This window comes from Channa argus, chromosome 16, assembly GCF_033026475.1.
Source record: "Channa argus isolate prfri chromosome 16, Channa argus male v1.0, whole genome shotgun sequence".
NCBI lineage: Eukaryota > Metazoa > Chordata > Actinopteri > Anabantiformes > Channidae > Channa > Channa argus.
The window spans coordinates 315515-337525 of record NC_090212.1 but is presented as its reverse complement, the minus strand read 5'-3'; the positions used below and the strand labels follow the sequence as shown (position 1 = coordinate 337525).

General features: G+C 40.7%; 1 protein-coding gene across 1 annotated transcript in view; it reads right to left on the bottom strand.

Moving 5' to 3' along the window:
• The window catches only part of clmna (calmin a), a 53782-nt gene extending 43030 nt beyond the window's left edge, over positions 1 to 10752 (bottom strand). The window contains exon 1 of the mRNA XM_067479435.1: positions 10375 to 10752. Coding sequence (XP_067335536.1) covers positions 10375 to 10459 — 85 coding nt within the window. The 5' untranslated portion in view covers positions 10460 to 10752. The remainder of the gene's footprint in view (positions 1 to 10374) is intronic.
• Between the last annotated feature and the right edge of the window lie 11259 nt (positions 10753 to 22011).

Here is a 22011-nt window from a genome sequence, read left to right as displayed (position 1 = left end):
CAATAATAGACTTTATTGTTATAAAATAATTCCACTACAACAGATGTTCTACAAATTTAAAGACATGATTTCTTCATTTTTACAACCATGTGTCAATACAATGTTGAATAGCCACCTTTATTTCCCTCTTTTTTAGCAGCATTTATTTATTTTACAAGTTGATTATCTAGTTGATGATTCCGCAGTCTCATGCATATGATACTAGTTACTGTTCCCCCTCTAAAAAACGTTTATATTAGTTTTGATCAATCTATCTTTAGAAACTGGCTATGTACAAAAGGCCTATAAAGTTTTCGTAATCAAACCTCTACTTAAAAAACCTTGTCTTGATCCAGGTGATTAAGCTAATAATAGACAAATATCCAAACTCCCGTTCATGAAACTCCGTTCATTTCTAAAATCCTTGAAAAAGGGGTTGCAAAGCAATTATGTGACCACCTGTACAGGAATTACCTGTCTGAAGACCAGGTCAAGATCAAGATTTCAGTCAGGATTTAGAGTACATCACAGTACAGAAACTGCACTAGTGAAAGTGACCAACGACCTTCTCTTGTTGTGTCTATCTATATATTTTATTACAAAGACTGGAACATGGATTTGGGATTAAAGGAACCACACTGCATTGTTTAAATCTTATCTGTCAAACAGATTCCAACTTGTTCATGTTAATGATGAATCTTCTTTATGCACAAAAGTTAGTTATGGAGTTCTATGTTAGGACCAATACTTTTCACTCTGTGAAAAGAAAAAATTCCATAAACATCCACTGTTATGCAGATGATACCCAGCTATATTTATCTGTAAAACCAGAAGATAATAAAAAATTATTCAAACTTTAAGCATGCCCAAAAGACATAGAGGCCTGGATGTGCTTCCCTCCTTCCTCTTTGTATTTGGGCCTAAAAATAAAAAGAATATGCTGTCTAACAATATAGTTGCTTTAGATGGCATTACTTTGGCCTCCATTACTGCTGTGAGGCACCTTGGAGTTATCTTTGACCAGGATTTGTCCTTTACGTTGCACCTAAAGAACATTGCCAAAATTAGGAGCACCCTGACTCAAAGTGATGCTGAAAAAATAAGAATGCAGGACTACTTTTGGTTCCCATAGTTTGGGAGGCAGAGCCTTTAGCTATCAAGCCCCTCTCCTGTGGAATTGGCTCCCAATCCAGATTCGGGCAGAAGACACCCTCTCCACATTTACATTTAGTCATTTAGCAGATGCTTTTATCCAAAGCAACTTACAAGTGAGGTACAAGGCAGCAAAAATCTAAGTCAAAGAGAAAATATCAAAGCAAAGTCCTATCAGAAACGTTGGCAGATCACAGCGAACGGGAAGGATTGTAGACCTGAATGAGGGAGTTGAGGAAAGCAGGAGCTGATGAGGTGTGCTGCCTCATTTTGGATCTGCAAGGTTTGATTGTGCCTACCGGTAACCGGAGTTGGGTTTTTAAGACTAGGCTTAAAACTTTCCTTTTTGATAAAACTTATAGTTAAAGCTGCTCAGTCAACCTGAACCTGTGTCAACCTTAGTTATGATGCTATAGGTTTAGAGTGTTGGGGGACCCCCCCGCCCCAAGTGCAATGAGCTCCTCTCCTCTCTTTTCTCTCTATACATTTATTTGTTACCACTGCATCATAGTAACTTTGTGTCTTCTCTCTCACATAGTTGTGCTTCTCCTTCTCCTTCTCTCTTTAACTTTTTGCAGGTGTCCGTGACTTTGGAGCTGTGTGTTTTCCAGTGCGCAGCTAATGTTTTGTTGTTGCATTTAGTTATTTTTTTTTTCTTTCTCTCTCCACTTTCCACACTAGTCAAGGCAGATGGCCGCCCACGGTGAGCCTGGTTCTGCTGGAGGTTTCTTACGTTGGTTTTTCTCTCCACTGTTGCTTAGGGCTTGCTCAAGGGGGATTTGTTGGATTGCCTCTACATACTTGTTGTGAATTGGCGCTATATAAATAAAGAATTGAATTGAATTGAATTGAAGAATCTCTTTTTCAAGTGTTATGGATTGACAAACATCAAAAGTAAAATTGACAGAGTGTAATATTTTTGTCTTGTTTAATTAATTGGTATGGATGTTTAGGATGGTTCTTATCAACCTAGTGTAGCTTTATTGCCAGTGATTGTGTAGATTTCCAGGGAACTACTTTCTGACCAACATTTTAGATCATTTCTGTTAAATCATCACCCTAATGTCTTGACTGAGCCTTCATTCTTTAAGGGGGCTAGTGACCCAAATCAGCTTTATTCTACATTCAGTTGGTGATTGTATAATGTTCACTGAATGAACAGTCGCACTGGTTTGATGCAAATTATTCTGCGGTTGCTTAACTGTCAACAGATGTTGTAAAATGTTAATAATGAACTTATTGGTTCCTTGTTAACTCAAGTATCATCAACATATGCATTTAAAAGTTCAACAATAGACACAGTGAGAGATCAGAACATCAATCTTCTGTGAATCTATTCTGAGCACAACAATCCTTTGTGATTTACAAAACCTAGTTGATGAGAGGTCTGCTTAGTTCAGACTAACACAGGTGAGCTTCTTTAATAATGTTTTGGAACAAGAGCTGCAGTGTGCACAGTAGCATCTCATCTAATTTCACAAAAATCTGGGATCATGCAACATGCTATTTATTTGCAATAGAATGCCGGCCTTATAGTTTCCTGTCATCGTTCCATGTGCAATGTGTGCTGCCCCATAAATTCTGCTGGTTCTCCCCCTGAGGGTTTATGCAGAGGCATTTTAGTTTGCATTGAATCAACAACTGAAAATGTTTATCAAATGTTTTGTGCAGGAATAACTCCCAGTATTGATGGCAAATTTGGAAAAAAATGAGGTCACGAACTAGACAAACGGGATCTTTGTTGTCACCACCCCCTCTGACCTCCAGAAAATTCACAATAGCAAGTTTCTCGAGACTGTGCCATCCACCCTGCTCCTGGATCCAAGGAGACTTTCATTCCAGTGTGAGCAGCTGAGGCTGTGCTGTCACAGCTGTTTGTAGGCTGTCTCACGCAGAAATTAGAAAGTCAACAGAGCAGTGGGAGAAGCCACTTTGTTTGGTTCATCTGAACTCTGACACGTAGTTTGATTTTCAGCTCTGTGGTTTGTGGAATGATCCTTTATCCATGTTTCTGCTGAGAATAGCAAATGATGTGACTTCCCTGCTGCACAGGACTGTATCCATACACAGTGACAGATGGTGGCTGCACACCTTTCCTACAGTCAGCATGCACACAAATATGTCAACTTACACACTGCAAGTCTAGAACAGAATGTCAAATATGAGTTATATTTGTTTCTCAGGCAGTAGCAAACATGCAAATAAATCCCTTGAGAATTGGGATTTTTTTTGGATAATTTATTTTACTTGGAAGAAACAACGAAATGAAGGGACAGATCAGAGAGGGAGACAGCAACAGAGACTGTGGCCAGGAAAATGTCTTAATCTGCATTTCAGATGATGTACACTTTGTTCACTTAAAGTATGTGAAGCAAAGGGTCAAGTGCAGGACAGTTCACTGTGAGCCATACCCTTATCAAAAATGAACAGCTAACAAAACATTTCAAAGATTAGAAGTGCTTTGTCTACTAGGGCAGAATATTCTGTGAAAAGAAACTTTGTACTGGCATCATCTTTGTTAACCTGGGCAGGAATGTTACTTTAGTCTTCAAAGGAGTGGGAATTTATAACTTGGTTAGAGCCAAAACAGGTTCCAGGCTTAACCTATTCTATTTTTTTCAGTTACACGTCAGTCCAGTTTACAATTCAATTCATACAATTTACAATTCAATTCACAACAAAATCATCTCAAAGCACTTTACAGAATAAAGTCAAAACTATAAAGATGTATAGAAAAAAAACAATTATTCCCCCCTTGAGCAAGCCCTAGCAACAGTGGAGAGGAAAAACTCCCTTTAACGGAAATACCTCCAGTAGAACCAGGCTCAGGGAGGGCGGCCATCTGCCTTGACAGGTTGGGGTGAGTGTTAAGTGGAGAACGAAAAGAAAAGAGCAACAAAAAGCAACAACAAAACATCAAACAGATTGGTAGGACCAGTAGCTGCACACTGGACAACACACAACTCATATTTATGAACTTTTTAAAATCATTTATCTATCTTTCCTTCCTCTTCCCCCTTTTTAAACATTTGAAACCTAATGCTTGTGCTTTCTGAATATGTATGTTGTACATTCTGCCTCAGCAAAAAAAAAAAACACTTTTCGGATATCATTTAAGATTAACAATGCCGTAAACATTATTTCAACGTAAGCATTTGAGTAACGTTACTTTAGACCCAAGATGCCTGGCTGAAAATATTTAAGTCTGTGCCAGAATTGTGATTTATATTGCCATATTGTGGTTCATCAAATGCAGAAAGTTTCACAGTTTGCCAATACTGTTTACAAATCTTTAGCATTTTTTGTCTTTCTCACACCCTTACTTGATATTGTCCATGAACACCTCACATGAAGCGCACGGGAGCTGCCGAAGAGGGCTTGGTAATGCTATGATATGTGTATTACTAAAACTAAAACTGATGCACAAAGTTAAATTATAACTTCCGTAATTACAAGAAAAGAGGGACTATCTTATTTCCAGGCTACTGTACACAATTTATTACTAGAGTGCTTCTTTTAATATGGAGGATACTTCAGGAGCTCCTAGGAGACTGCAATGTAATTCCCTGATATTCTGCAGGAAAGCATGTGTAAACTCTTTGGCACTACCTATAACATGGTGGAACACACAAAAAGGTCACTGACAATCTTCTACTCCAAAGCACACAGACAGAAGTAATCACTGTGACAGAGCCTGTTGCATCCAGATCTATAGCAAGTCCTAAACGAATCAATGTGGGTTGGATTTTGAAATCTCAGAGCAGTGAGGTATATTTTCGCTGAGGTTTTACAAAGACAATTGTAAACTTTTATTGCAATTCTCACTTGTTCCTTCAATTTCATTACAAATATTGAGGAAAACAGTAATAATGTATAATTTGTTGATTTTTTTAAACCACATTCTGAAAAAACCTAGAGGGATGAGCAATAGCTTCCTTTAGCTAGTTAGTTAAATAATTGGGCAACTTCTATAGCAGCAAATGCTCAACAGCAACAAAACTGATAACCACCATCTTTGACTACTAATTAAGCTCTAAATGCAACAAAAAACACTCTCTGACCCCAGGAGAAAAAAGATGAAAATATGAATCATGAAGCCAGGTTGATTGCACGTTTCTACAATGATTTATTATAACTGCTATACTGCTATATAACACATTCCAGACACAGATTCACAGATGAGTCAATCTGAGCAGCTTTTTGATGATTTATTGGCATCAGACAAAAACTGTTCACTTTTCCATCATAATGTCCTTTAACTGAGCTTCTTTCAATTAATGACAGTGAATCCACTAATCGGCTTTGTCTTTTGTTATCGTAAAATACGGTCAAAACCTGTTTCGTGCCAACTCAACAACTTTTACCGTTCTCTATTAATTTACTATAGTGAAATGATATAACACAAAATAACAATAATTTACTTAACTATGTAAAGCTGTTTTGACTCTTACAGCAGTAATGGTAACTGCAGTGAGGTGGGAGGCAGTGCGTGGTTGTGTGCATGCGTGGGTATGAATGTGTGTGTGTGTGTGTGTGTGTGTGAGTGAGTGAGTGAGTGAGTGAGTGAGTGAGTGAGTGAGTGAGAGAGAAAGCTGTGCAGGATGTGATGTGGGAATATTCAGCTGAGGGATTCCAGCAATGTAATGCAAACTCTGATGTGTTATGTAACAGCCTCCAGGCCATTGTTTTAAAGTGGTAGCGGCACTTAAAGCTTTCATGTGAATACATAGCTACTTATCACATGGCTTGGACTCATCCCTGAATGTCCTAGAGAAAAATGGGCTAAATCTGCTTTGCATCTTTTAGTCCCTTAAAGTCCTTTGATACCATCAAGCTGCTAACTCTGTAGTGACAATTTGTAACCTACTCATTATTGCACATACTCCATCAGATATGGTCTAAATTCTGGAATTACTTAAGTATGATTCTTACAGTGGCTTTAGACACACGCTTTTATTTTTTCACACATTTTAGTTTTTTAATCCAAAATGAAAAAAATATTGTAAATGATTGTTGAGTGTAACCCAATAGGCAACAGTGGCAATTTTATGAATTTCGAATTCAAAATCAATCAATTTAAAACTGTCAACCTAATAAAGTGAATGAAAATCCTTCCTGAATCCATTTACATATTACCTTTGTGAAGTCCAATGTATCAGGTACAAAAATTGATCCAAGCGTGACTGCCAGTGTACAATTTACAATTGCATGCTTGTGAACAGCATGATCATCACCTGTTTAAATGGCAGAGGAAACTTAGACTTTTGCAGCCTCGTGGAAGTCGCTTTGAATAAAAGCATCGGCTAAATGACTAAATGTAAATGTAAACATTGTAAGGACAAACCAATATGTTCAGTGTTCCGTCATTGCAAGTCCACAATGCACACCTGCAGAACTAGACTCAAAGAGAATTTTGTGTTTCTTTTAAAAAAACTAAATTTAGTTCAGCCTCTGGCCTGTTCCTTGAACTGTTACACAAACACTGGACTAATATACAGTAATTACTTTTACAGCATTAGTGGCAAATTCCAGTGTCTCAAGCCAAGTGTTGTGACTCACAGTTGTGCATTTCCAGGGCAACATTTGTTCACCATGATACACAAGCTGACTGTAATCCACTTCATTGTGTTTACTCTGGCACAAAGGAGTGGACCACTTTATCCATCTTCATCATGTTCCTACAATCCCAATGCAGACAGCCTGACTTACAGTTATGGTAGTGAGCAGCCTTATTTTATCAAAAAATGAAAAGCTAAAAAGCTTAGATGCATTAAATAACACAACTAAAAGTTGAAGCTTGATATATTTACATAACAGCAATCTAATTTTGACTGAGACACTGGCCGCTGAAACTGGTATGAGATCAGCTGATGGTTTTAAAAGACAACCACTCAGTCTACTCTGGTTGTTTGGCTGCACTCAAAGCACTTTACACTGCTTCTCATTCACCCATTAACACACCCGTGGGGGAGCTGCTATCCAGCTGGCCAGGAGCAACTAAGTTGGGGTTCAGTGTTCAGGGATCAGGAGCTGGGGATCGAACCAACAACGGTGGGATTGGTGGACAACCACCAATCTACCTTACTGCACCACAGTCACCCCATGTTCCACATACGTTCACTACAAAATATGATAGCAACTCAGGACAGTAGTAACAAAATGAAGAATTGCTCTTCAGCGCGCTGTATATGGCTGAATAATATGAAAAAGTGAAACTATTGAATAGTGTCAGTGAATGTTACATACTTTGCAGCAGGAGATGTACATTCTTGTCTGTAACAGGCATTGGGATGAACTGGGATAGAGCTGAACAAAGCTTTGTTTCTCACCGACTTTTGTCAGTCTGCTCCTCAAATCTTTGTAAGGCCAATGATTTACGAAATATGCGTTGACGCGTCACAAGTTGAGCTAGCTACTGTATTAACAGTATACAAATTTGGTACCTGGGATAGAAAAATTACCTCACAGTGAGCGGATTTAGTTGTTAAAGGTTAACTAGAGCCCTAAAATATATGTGTTCTAAATCACTGGATATGAATTCTTTGAACACCATGGAGAATAGCGAATACGAAAATAAACTTGTGGAGTAGCTTCTTCTCTCTGTGTATGAGCAAGGGCAGAGGTCACTTAAGTGTTTGCAGCAGAGAGCAGACAGCCCAGGTAAAGTCAAAGTTTCAATTGTGTCTGCAGTTCCCCATCCACCATCATGTGTTCACCACAACAATCTTGTTGGTTAATCGCTAACTGCTACGAACACGTTAGCTTACATCCACCTAAAGCTGGAAGTTCTAAGAAGCTGAATGTGCTGCACTTAATGTATTAACTGTTTAACCTAATGTGCCACAGGTTCTGGTAGACACTGAGACAGTCACACTTCTGTCAACAGAGAGTCCCCATCAGCAGCAGACAGGAGGAAAGGGATCGGTAATAGTGACCGATTTTATGTTCATTCTTTTATTCTGTTACAGTATTTAAAGTAAACTGTTTACTGAGGAAATGTATATTGCAACACCATTCCTTTGACTTGAATGGAAACCATTCTTATTTTAATTATATTTTTGAGAAACTTCTTATTAGTCCATAAAACAAAGATTACCACTGAAGACTGGGGTATTTTTGAGGGGAGGAATAATGCCCTCCAGTGCATTCTTTGAGTTATTATATTGAAACATAAATGATTGATGAATTCATTTTTTTTGTTAATTCATTGTTATGTTATTATATTATGTTATATTATTGCGCGAGCGGGAGTGTTCGCTGAGACTGACACTTGTGGGCGCTAGGAATCGTGGGAGTTCTGTTCTGTTGTGTGGGTTATTCTGTTGTGTAGCTAGAGTTTAAGCCAATGGGTGTTTATGTCGATACCGTGACTGTGAGTGCTGCTGCGGGCTGATGGCCTCCAGTAAGGGGGTTGTGTGGTGTATGTAGCACAATAAGCTCAAAAGAACAGTGTCACAATATAATTTCAGAATGTCAAATTATATTATATATTATATTAAAAATAATTGGTATATTGATTAAGTGAAAAAAATAAACAACAAAACTACCAATACCAGTTTTAAGCAGCAGGACGGATGCAATAACAGCTGACTAATACACTAGAATAATCTGTGTCACCTATTAGCTTAGTTATAAATTATTTAATTCTTTGGTTGTGTTCCAGCATGGAATATTGCAGCATGGTTGTTAGTATCTATCAAGTTTGGTTGTGAAAAGCAAGAACAATGTCAACAACCTAATGAGCAGACAACAAAAGTAGAAGATCGACACAGCCACAGGGCAAGAAGGGTTGTTAGTATCTACCATCTATGATGATGAGACGGCAAAAAGAGGCTACATGATAGAATAAGAGTATTATCACATGGATAAATATAGAGTCATTTTAGAGTGGCAACTGATTTCTAAGCTAATATTTATGTTCTGTTAGAGTCTAACAAATATTGGTCATATTACAGGGAGGGTAGGATTCTGTGTATGTGGAGTTTAGCTTGCACTACAAACTCAAAATCAGAATATCTCAGTTTCTGCTCCTTTTTACTAAACTAAATGTTCTGCTTATACAGCACTTTTACACACTTGCACACCAGTGACAGCAGCTGCCATGCAAGGCGCTAGCCTGACGCACCACAAGCAACTTTGACATGTAGGAGGTACTGGGACTCAAACCACCGATCCTGTGTTCCGTGGACGACAGGCTTACCCACTAATATACAGCTACAACTACAGCCTAACCCACACTACTGACTCTGATTTCCTAAAAATCTGACAGTAATCCCTAAGATTGGCCGTTCTTGTTTAAATTGTTGCCTGGAGACTTAAAAAGACAGTCCAGAGCTGATGAGGATTTATCAGTCAGGCTCTAGTTTGGACATCCAACATCAATTCATTATCCAACAATGTCTGAGGGTCTGAGAAGTTCATTGTGAACAATCATAATCTACAGTGGGGTAAACGCCAACCATTGTAGAGAGAGGAGAGACCTCATAATCATTTAAATATGGGGACCCCCCAATGTTGCAAATGTATAAGCAAAATAATTTCAGCATCAGAAATGTTTGGAGATAAGGAGGGTTCAGACCTGTGGGACCATCAGTCAAGCTCTTCTGATCAAGTGAACTGGCACTATGAGTTACTCTGAGTTCTCTGACAAAACAATGGAATGTAATCACAACGCTAAGTCCATTCTGCTGAAAATAGAAGGACCAGAAAATCTAAAAGTATGATTTCTATAGATGACTCAGAGCTGCATGATCATCACAAGCTGTTGATATTTTTGCATCCAATTTAGTTTCTGACTTCAGGATTAAAAAGAAAGCAAAAATTTGCACCTCAGTAATTGTTATCAATTACTTGATAACAGTAATTGTTAGGGACCAGAGAAAGCTTTAAATAATATCACAGCCACAGTTCACTGTAAATGCATAACATGAAGTTGATTCATGTCTGGTGCGCAGAGCTAAAGTTTGTGAGCTTCTACATCAACAGGAATCAGCACAGGACCAAAGTTCTGTCAGCAAAGGAGCTGTGCTAATATGGGGACCTGTTTGAAAGCAGCATCCGAAAAGTTTGGGACTGCAAAAGCAACAAGACACTGTCTGACTGATTTTGTGTGTGTGTGTGTGTGTGTGTGTGTGTGTGTGTGTGTGTGTTTGCATGCGTGGCCAGGCTACTGTGAGCGCCCACAGCTCTCCGTGTATTAAACGTCAGTAATATGTGTACATCGGGTCGGGATGATGCGCCTACCCTGCAGGTTCTGCACTCGGATGTCGCTGATCTGTCCGATAAACTCCTCCCGCTCAAACCAGTCTTCCCACTCGTGTCCAGCCATCTGAAGCCGAGAATGCCGCAGGAATCCTGGAAAGGAACTCAGAAAGCTGCCCCGGCTGGAGGAGGAGGACAAGCTGTTACTGCAGCGGGATGGCGGACTGTCTATTGTCCTGCGGGACGATCGGGGCCATCCAAGCGGGACACTAAGACTGAGGCGGGGGGGGGGGGGGGGGGGGGGGGGGTTACTCACTGGACGGACCCGTGGTCTTTACCGCAGTTTCTTCCATGTAGCGCGCAGCGATGGAGCTGAGAGAAAATTCCGTGGAGTAGAAAGAGAGGGGAGGAAGGAGCTGCAGCACCTGGTTGGTATTTCCGAGGTGGGATGGAGCCGATCCAGTGCCCGCCCACCTCGCTCTCTCTCTTTGTCTCTCTCTCACTCTCTGTCTTGTTCTCCCTCTCTCTCACTCCGCGCGCGCACACACACACACAGACACACACACACACACACACACACACACACACACAGCGCCAGCACCGGTAATCAATAAGATGGAATGGTAGGACACGTGCAGTCAGAAACTACACATTTTCACTTTGTTCTTATCTCATTTTTGTATGTAAACCTTTAATTTTTCATTTACCTCTTAGATTAAGGATCATTTGAAATCACCTATAACAGACTAATGCTGACATAATATCAGATAGTATTTGTAGCTAAGCCCCATTACAAATGTTATTTAGTGGCGGTTTTCAGGAGTGAAGTTATAATCAGCTATTAAGGGATATAGGCCAGTAAGGGGTCTGTATTTTTGTTATTTTCAGCAAATCTAAAAAAACAAATAGTAACAAAACTACCTCAACTTACTGTAATATCTGTAAATCCAGGGTCTGATTTCAATTTATCCATCTGTGCCACTGTCCACTTTTGTTCAAAAACTATTACATAAAACTCATCAGAGCCTCACTTCTACATGACACATTTCTTCCTCACAAATATCTGACTTTATGTCACTTTGTCTGTCCCTTCAGGATTTTATTTAATGCAAATCCAACAAATCCTCGTGACCTCTGCCCATCTTCCACTTTTTTTCCAAATGTGACCTTCACTCTGTACTGTCCTCAGTAAAGCTCTTAAATGTGGGCACCTAACACTGCATTATGTTACTCTATTGAAGTAAAACCTGAACATAAAGGCAAATAATTGGTCCACTTACAACTAGAAGACAAGAAATCTCTGATTTCTGTAATTTTGTACGTAGCATAATTTGAAGGCTTAATGAAGGCGGTGATAATATCCAGGAGACTTAAACGCTATATAAGTGCAGACCATTTTCTACCACAGGTGGAGAATGGGAGTACAGATAAGAAATTACTAATTTGCATTGGTCAAATATCAAGTCACATTGTCAAAACTCTTTTTTTCTCATTCATACCCCACCACCTGCAAAAGACTGTATATTTGTAGTAAAATGTTTAAATACAAATACACTATTGTCAGAACACATTTAAGACTCTATAATGGCTAAGCTGTGAAATTCTGGAGAAACCATAATGGAATATATACAACATTTACAATAAATAAAATAATAATTTCAATCTAAAGACAGTGGACAGCCTGTGGATACTCTTATTACCATGACAACAATGGGGAGAATGTGTGGAGGACCAAGAAGAACATATAAGATGTGATGTTGAGAAAAACAATGAGGGATGATGCAGGAGATAGAGAAATAGAAATGTCACACTATTACAGGAGGAGTGATGTCTTGATTTTTCTGTTTGTGTTTTGTTTTTGGACATCACAATTACATTAAGTCTTGACTTTGTTATGTAAAGTGCCTTGAGATTACTATGTTGTGAATTTAGCTATATAAATAACGTTGAATTGAAATACTAATTTACTGTAAAAAAAAAAGTCATTCAAACTTTAAAGCTAAAAGCTAGATGTTTATGTACTGCTCTCTGTTGTCAATTTTTGGGTCTGCATTTGATAAATGATTTTGCTGCTTTCGGAGTCAGAAGTGTTAACAGCTTCATAAACAAGCTTATTTTGACAGATGTATAAAGTGGTTAGAGGTTTGAGGGAGTTTGTGATGTTACATTAAATGTTTGTCCAAGATGCATATTAGTAATGATGTTTACAGTTTTTCTGAATTGCTAAAACCCTAAACCCCATACTTCAACAATTCTCATCTAGTTAGACAAAGTTTTCAGACCTGATTCCGCTTCACATGCATACTTGCGTGCGTATAAACTGTATTATGCACAAGATTTTCTTGTTGGATACAAGACACATGTACATTATCAGCAAAATGAAGCCGATGACAAATAGGACAATATCTCATCAAATGTCACATTGGACAAGCTGTTTTAACAATGAAGGGAACAAGACACAGTACTTAATCATAATAATGTCTGACCAGGATGTAATTAACACCACACTGAAAATCACTCTAGAACAAACAGTTTGACAAAACAAAAAGGAAAGGTCTTAACCCGGGGTCTATTTCATGGCTAGATAGACTATGGTTGGAGTTTGCTCCGTTGTCATGGAGATAAAACATTTATCATCACGTGACCTATGTATGGAAATCTAGTCACATTACTACATGTATTTGTATACAGTGACTGAGAACACTGTAATCCTACTCGGTTTAAAAATGGACTCAGATGTGAGTCACCTGCCTGATCTTTATCTGGCCAACCTGTGACTCCTGCTCAATGACCTTTAACCCTTTGGGTGCAGTGAGAGGCTGTAATAAAATATTTACAGACAGCTGGTCCTGTCAGTTTATGGTATTCATTTATGGCAAACATTGATCAGAGGTCGCCACAGCAGAACATGTTCTGCACGTTGATTTTGCATGGGTTTTAATGCCGGATGCTCCTCCTGCCCCAACCCTCTCATTTTATCCTTGCTGGAGGACTGGCACTAAAGTGGCACTTGGTAGCTGGGTAGAGCCTGACCTGGTGGGGTGAGATTAGATCCCGTGGGCTTCTGCTCCCCAACATGATGCTCTATCCACTGAGAAACTATTTATGGCAAACTCTAAATGATAAATGGTCTGCACTTATATAGCACTTTTCTACCCATTGGTGCCTACATTGCTTTACATTGCTTCTCATTCACCAATTCACACTCACAATTACACAGAAACTCACAAATAAATGTGGGCTGGCCAACACTCACCAGGAACAACTACGTTGGAGTTCAGTGTCTTGCTCAAGGACACTTTGACATGTGACAGAAGGTGCCTCGGATCGAACCAACAACTGTGGGATTAGTGGATAACCGCTCTACCTCCTTACCCCACAGTCTACTTTGGTATAATGATAACATCCATGGATGATTATTATCTGGTGCCCTTCATAAGCAATAAACACAGCATTGATTATTTTGATTCAGTCAAGCATGCACCCACACACACACACACACACACACACACAGTCCTGCTGCCCCAAATACTTACCAGTGTGAGCCCTATTTTTCTGGCAGTGTTTTGCATGGATCATCAAAAAGAGATCACTGAAAGTGAAAACATAATAAATTAACAAAATAATAAAAAATCAACAACTGAAATCTCTTAATTACACCCATTCTAATTCCTGAGGGATCAAAAATCATGGCTTTGTCCATTTCCTTGGCGTTACATGCTAATGCTTAGGGTACCTGTTTATAGTGGTGATTGACAACTGGAGCTTTCATTGTAGTACAATGGAAACCCTGAAGCTTTAATAGGATGTAGTATATAAAGTGAATTCTCCTTCCATTGTTTGGAGTTCATATGTGAAACAGGCTTAGGACTTGACTCGAACTGAACTGTGGACGACAGAACTGATTAGATATAGTTTAGAAACACACACAAACTAGGCTTAAAACATACTATAATTTTCACTACGTCTTGACAAAAGATAAAGATGATGGTGGAAATGCCTCAATACCTGTGAACCATGAGACTTTATATAGTTGTCACCACATTAAACTAAATAACCAGATGACAAAAGCCCCTGATCAGCTAGGAGTAGTATAAGCCTGGTAGCAAAGCGCGTGCATGTGCACGCATGTGCAAGTGACATGCTTGTTTAGTGTCGAGACTGTTCGTTCCCCCCTGCCGGGCATGTCCGTATCTGTTGAACGTTAGATGTACCATCCCTAACATCCCTCCATGTGACACCAAACTGTGAGTACCAGCTGGAAGAGCTTGGCGACACCTGTTTTTAATCATGTTGATAATGACGAGGCAGGTCTTCAGACAAACGGACACCAGTGTGTGTCCACTCCATCAGTGATAATGATGAGTGGCACAGAGAGGCTGAGTTAAATGGCCGCTGCGCAATGACTGTGATATCACTGATATCCTGCTTTGTTCGAACGGAGCAGTATCCTTCATGTGTTCAAGTTACCTGTATCAAGGACTTTACCAAGTAAATATCCACTGTAAGGACACCCTCGCTGTAGAGGTGTCTGGAGATGTATTCTCAATGATGCGGGCATTAAATTCTTTCACTTTTTTTGTGAGGGTCTCGTAAAATCCCACAGACAGTGCAATGTTGTAGACATCCCGTATTTCAGTGTTGTAGATATTTATAATTGCATCCTTACGTGAAAAAGTGTTCGAGACCCTAGGAAATTGCAACTCAATAAACCCCACCTCGTGGGTCTCGTAAGCTTTGTTCTGTAATTCCATATTTTATTGTTTGGTGATTATGAGTTGCTGGGGAGCGTGATGTAAAATCCATTTTTGTCCATGATGGTTAAACCAGGTCTGCTCCTCACAGCCACACATCATGTAATGCTCACGTAGACTAACGTATCTGTCATGATCTGACCCTCATACTCACTTCCTGCCCTGGACTTTTATTTTGTACAGACTCACCAGCCTATACAGTATCAGACCTAGAGCAGCAGGTACAATATCCGGTCATTTATCAGTTACCTCCATAACAAAACCTGCAGAGACCCTGAGTCCTGTGCCACAGCTCATCAAATGGAGGAGATAATAAGGTCTAGATCTTGGGTACTGGACCGGGAGGGTAAACCCCAAGTTCTGGCCTCCTTACTGACCTCCCCAAGCCCAGGACTCCTGCTCCTGGGCTTCCTGCTCTTGCTGTCCAGTTCCTGCTCCTGCTGTTCAATTCCTGTTCGCCCGTTCTTGTCTTCAAGTCGGCCGATGCCACCTCGTTTCTGCGTCTGATCTTGTTCCTGCGGGTGGACGCCGTGTCCAGTTCTGATCCTGTTCCTGTCACCAAGCGGGTCGACACCACCTCCGGTTCTGTTCCTGTTCCTGTCTCCGAGCAATTTGACGCCACCTCCGGCTTTGTTCCTGTCACCGAGCGGGTCGACACCATCTCCAGTTCTGATCCTTTTCCTGTTCCTGTCACAGAGCGGGTCGACGCCACCTCCGGTTCTGTTCCTGTTCCTGTCTCCGAGCGGGTTGACGCCGCCTCCGGCTCTGTTCCTGTCCCTGTTTGTCCTGTCCCTGTTCGTCCAGGTCCTGTTCTGGCGCCGGGGTCAGCTGCCGCTCGTCCAGCTACAATTCCTGTTTTTCCTGTCTGTGGGTTGGCCGATGTCTCCAAATGGCCCGACGCCACCAGTTCTGGCTCAGTTCCTGTTCCTGTCTCGGAGCAGGTCAATGACACTACCGGTCCTGGTTTTGCACCTGTACCTGTCTCCGGGTTAGCTGTAACCAGCCTAGCTCCAGACTCCGATCCTGTTCCAGCACCTGCCTTCTGGTCTGTCGATGCCCCGCTTGGCCCCAACTCTGGTCCTGATCCTGTTCCTTCCTCCAGGCCGCGGACGCCACCCCTTGTTCTGATGTACCTGCTCCTGCCTCCGGCCGGCGGGCACCACCACCAGTTCAGTTCCTCTTCAAGTCTCCGGGTCGGCTAAGGTCCGGACTGGTTCTGTTCCTGTTCATGTCTCCAGGTTGGCCAAGGTCCGGCCTGGTTCTGATCCTGTTCCTGGCTCCGGGTAGGCCAAGGAGGGGCCTGGTTCAGATCCTGATCTTGTTCCTGGCTCCAGGTCGGCCGAGGTCTGGCCCGGTTCAAATCTTGTTCCTGTTCCGTCCAGCCTGGTTCAGATCCTGTTCCTTTTCCTGATCCTGTTCCTGGCTCTGGGTTGGCCGATGTCCCTTCGGGTCCAGCTCCTGGTCCAGCCCCAGGTCTTTATTGCTGAGTTCCAGCCAAGAGATTTCCCCCAGGTCCCTGGGGGGCTTCAGCCGTCATTGTCGGCCTCCTGCCAGACCTCCTGCCCAGCACCCGAAGCGCTTCAGCCGTCATCGCCAGCCTCCTGCCCAACCTCCTATGGACCAGCTGCCCCAAGCAGGGGCAGCTGGTCCATAAGAGTTTTAAAGACCACAGATTCATTACTCTTATTAACATTTAGAGGAGCCATCTTTATCAATCTGTGGTGAGAATTATTATAGGCACCAACAAGATCCTGTATGATTTCTATGTATCGCCGTGAATTAAAAGAAGAAAAATAGCGGCAACTTCTGGTGCATAAAGTTCTATCTGCAACATATGCTTTGAAAAATGCAGAATATTAAAAGACTTTAACATTCTCTGGAAAGCTTTATTATAGAATTCTGTACCAGAATCTGTCATCAAATTTTGAGTAATCCACCTCTCCCTGAGAATGTCCCAAAATGCCTTTGTTACAGAGACCCCCAATTTATTTTTAAGACACCTCACCCATTCATACTTGGAGAAAACATGGATACATGTCAGCAGGTACCTCATGTTGTCATTTTCCTCCGAATAAGCAGCCATGTCCACCAAATCCACCTGAAACTGCATTGGCGTGAAGAGTGTATACATCCTATTTAAGTAAATACTGTTTAACTTCTGAGAGCTATGGCTGTATCCCCGTGTTTGCTCTCGCAGCATTATATAATTTCTGTATACTGCCAATACAATAGCGTTGTACTCGTGTGGTAATAAACTATTTCATCAACATTTATCATTCTTAATTTCCATGTCAATGTAAGTAAAATTATAGAAATATAATAAGAAACACACCATCTGCTTCTTACTGCAGGTTAATTGTTCATCAAGAAGAAAAACTGTCTATTTGTTAAGCTAGTTTCATCATGTCTTTGCTGTTTCAATTACGTTAGTGACTGATTTGTATAATGGGGGACCCAGGTTAAAACAGAGACAGTCACAGTAGTGAAAGATGCATCACTCCTGAAGGGAAAGCAAAATCTATATTAATAAAACCAAGACAGAATATTCAACATGAACATGACAAAAGGAAACAAGGAAAGTAAAATATAATCATACCCGTGGAACTACAAAAGCTGAGCAAGAGTATGACCAAGGGACTGGAGAAGATAAACCTAAACAAAACTAAGGGAGCTAGAGAGACTTAACGTGGAAAACTAAAAAAGCAAGTGCAATATTTAGGGAAGCAATAGGTGCTTTTAAAAAAAATTTGGTGCAACTATGAAGAGAGAGAAAGAGTATGTGTATGTGTGTGTGTGTGTGTGTGTGTGTGTGTGTGTGTGTGTTTGTGGCAAAGGAAGCTTTAATACTTTGTTTGTTATAGTAGATTGTAAAATAGGATTTTGGTTTGTGGTTTTTAACAAGGGCTCCTTAAGACATGCAACTTGGATTATTTTCTGTAGACACCGTTACCAGACAAAACTTCAAAGTCAATGTGCAGCTGAATGATTGCGATGCTTCTGGTCACAGTGTCTGGTCTATGTACACTGTCACCACACAGGAAATGAGGATTATATTTGTGAAATGGGTTCCTACACAATCAGATTTCAGTTTGCAGCGGTGCTGCAGGGCTTCTCTTAAGGCTGTAGGTGAAGTCAGACTGGCACAGACTTGAAAAAAATTTGAGATGGCGTAAGCTATTTGGGCATAGGAAGGTGGCATAGGCTTCTCCCACTTCTTTCACTCCCTGTTCTCAACCTTTCATGCCTCTGTGTTGGACCCAGATGTCTAACATTGGTATCAGCAGGTTTCAACTGTAAATTTCTACATGATGTAAACAATTTCAGTTTCTGCTACTATTATATTTCACAATATGCAGTTACTCTGAAATGTACAATATTAATACAGAATATAATTACCAAATAAAGACCCATATTCCAGAAATGTTGAGGCAATGTGTAAAAAATAAAATAAATAAAAAGAGAATGCATTACGCGCTTCTCAGTGTTTTAATGTCCCATTCCATCTTTTTAGTGCTGTGTTGCTGGTATCAAATTGAAACTGAGCAAAAATTTCATATATCAAATATAGATAATATATTAAATGTCTGTGTTTCAACATTTGATAAGGTGTCATTGTACTATATAATCAGCTACCTAAATAGCATCTAACATTTAGAAAACTGTGAGAAAAGATTTAATTTGGAAAATATGTGACCTGTGTGCTTCAAATGAAACACACTGAGCACAACATCCTCTTTTGTAATCTAATATAACAAAGTATTAAATGTTTCCTTATAAAGCTGAAACCTTCAAGCTGCAACATTTAAATGAAACTTACATTAATGTTTAAAGTATAAAGTATATTCATGCCATCATTGTTTCTATAATGGAGTATTTATACGTGCTAAAGTTGCTAAAGTTAGGCTACTTTGGATTTTAAAAATGCTTGGAAATAACAGTTTGTTTGTTTTTTAGATGATTAACAACAATCTTATGTCTATGTGTTACTGGAATACAAACATGACTAGCCTGGCTCTGTCCAAAGGTCAATGTTATTACTGGTGGTGTAGCTTGTTTTTTTTTCCTTTAATGTACAGTTAAAGAACATTTAAATATTAGGTTAAAGCATAAATTATATATTGTATTATATATTACATAATTTACTTTAAGCCGTCATGTTGAGAAACCCACACATGCTAAGATACAAACTGGGATTTCTATAAATAACTACAGATCAGACAGAGGAAGATGTTCAGAGCAGCACATTTGCACACTGTCCCACATTAACTCTGCAAGAGTTAGGAGGTCATTTTCTCTTTCTCTTCTGTGATCTTTGAAACAGCAGAGTCAGTGCACCTCAGCCCACACAATCCACAGTAGAGGCAGATCTTATGTAACCATTTCAGAGAGCAAAGTGATCCTCCTCCTACTGACTGCAGAACATGAGGGTTTTGATGTAAAAGCCACTGAAATCTGGCACATCTGCTACCAATGCAGCTGCCACTCACTAAGTCAAGGTGGCGGGATAAACATTGAAACATTCATTTCTGGCATCCCTACAAACACCTGTTAATCTCTTGGGAAGGGACCTTCTACTCCAAATGGGAGTCATGTTTCTATGCGATGAAAAGGGCATTGTGGTTCGCTTCCCGAATGGAGTAGAGTACAGTTGCTCTGAAGATGCACTCTCCAGCGGCACTCAGTGGTTGTTAGGGGCTGTAGATGGGCCAGCAGAACAACAAGACACAGCTAACATATATTGGGAAGTGATTGAACCCTAAAACCCGTTGGCCAGGCCAGACGTGGGCCTATATTCCATATACCTGCTGTGGAAACCTTGGCTGAACATGCTGGCACCTTATGTTCCCCCACCTGACCCATTACATGTGACCTTGTATTATGACAGGAATAATGATTGGGTATACAGGGAAGAGTTTGAAAGCCAAGCAGATCAAATTTGGAAGATTAAGAGCACAGGATTCTACATAGGACAGGAAGGCTTAGCAACACATGTACAGTTGTCACCAGAACAGGAACAGTGGTATAAAATGGCATACGAGGCACTTCCACACGTCACTTTGGCAGTTAGCCCTGGTCACCAACCAAAGTATTTAGGGCCTATGGTGCGTAAATTACAAACAGCATCAGATTGGCAGGACACACAATTCCAATTCCACCAATTCCACGATTCGAATGTTACAGTTCTCTCCTGTAAATAATGGATATTTTGTAAAAACACTGCACTCCTGACACATCAAATCATCTCCAGATACCATGGTCACCTTAGAACAGACCACGAGGAGGCTGCAACCTTATTAGACTCATTGCCCACGCAGATATGGTCCACGTCAGCAACTGATCTCGGATTCTGTCCTGCTACACCAACAATTACATTGAAAACATACACTCCCATTTGGCAATCTCAATATCCCCACAAGCTAGCTGCTCGTGAGGGAATGAAACCAACCACAGATGGCCTAATTGGCCTTGTAATTCCACATGGAATACCTGTAGAGAAACAAAACACAGACTAATATCGCATAGCACATGATCCTAAGCGTATTAACAACGTTATAGCGACGCCCACATTCCCAGTGCCCAACACTTTTACAGCACTAGCTGCTGTTACTCGTGGCCATCAGTGGTTCACATGTATCGACCTGTCTAATGCGTTCTTTTGTTTGCTTATTGGCTCAGGAATGCAGGGACTGGTTCTCCTTTACCCACGAAGGCCAACAATTGTGATGGGACATCAATTGATAGTGCTAAGAACACATAGCATCATGGCATTCATAAACTCAGCAGCATTCACAATGACACCTACACATCAACAAAGGATGCTAAAAGCTCTAGACCAACCAAACATCATATACACACATGACGGCAATAACATGGCAGACCACATGGTGGATGGGCAGCCGCATATGTGTGAAGACAGAGTGCAGATAGAGACAAAAGCTAGAGCAGATCTCCAAACAGAAATGCTAAAAGGGAAAGCAGAAATGGTGTTTACAGATGGATGTTGTTTCAGGCATAACACAGAAGATGAATAAAGCGGTAATAAAATGTCTGATAAATGATTACATCCCCAGACGACTTCCCAAAAGGTATCAGATCAGACAATGCTACACATTTCAAAAACAAAGACCAGGCTGAGGTAGAACAAGTACTGGGTTTCATACACTGTTATGGCACAGTGTATCACCCACAATCACAGGGAAAAGTTGAGAGGATGAACCAAAATCTGAAAAACATAATCAGCAAAATTTGTAGACAGACAAACATGACCTGGGTCGAGGCACTGCAGATGGCGCTAATGGCCTTTAGAGGAGCAGTAAATAGAAGCACAGATTTCACCCCATATGAGTTGTTAACAGGAAGGCAGATGCCGGGGCCAGGGTCTCAATTGAGTGAAACAGTTGTTAGAATGCCTTATAAACCGTACTTTGAACAACTAAAATTGTTGGTGTCAAGTTTCTCCAAACAGATTGCAGACCAGCACCAGCAGCAGGGAACAGCTGACCCACGCACCGTGAAGTACGTGAGACTCAAGGTCATCAGAAGGAAGTGGTCAGAGCCATGCTGGACCATTCGAAGTGGTGGAGAGAACATCGCATGCAGTGAGACTAAAGGGCAAGGGAGACACTTCACTGGAGTATGACAACGCCCGCTGAACAGCCCAGACAAGTATTTAGCAAATTCAAAAAGACATTGTCTCTTTGGAGACACAAGACATTGAGTGTTGAACAGTTATATAGAAGGTTACAATCTCTTGAACATAAGTTTGTGTGTTTGATACAAGCATTAGCTTAGGAAGACAGTGTCACAATGTTTTCCAGGAAGCCTTGGTCTAATCTTAGTGGAAAGGGTAAGATCAGTGTGGTAGAGTCTTTCTAGGAGTAGGACTGTGTGTAGCTCTGGGACTGATGATTTGGGAAGAAGTCGA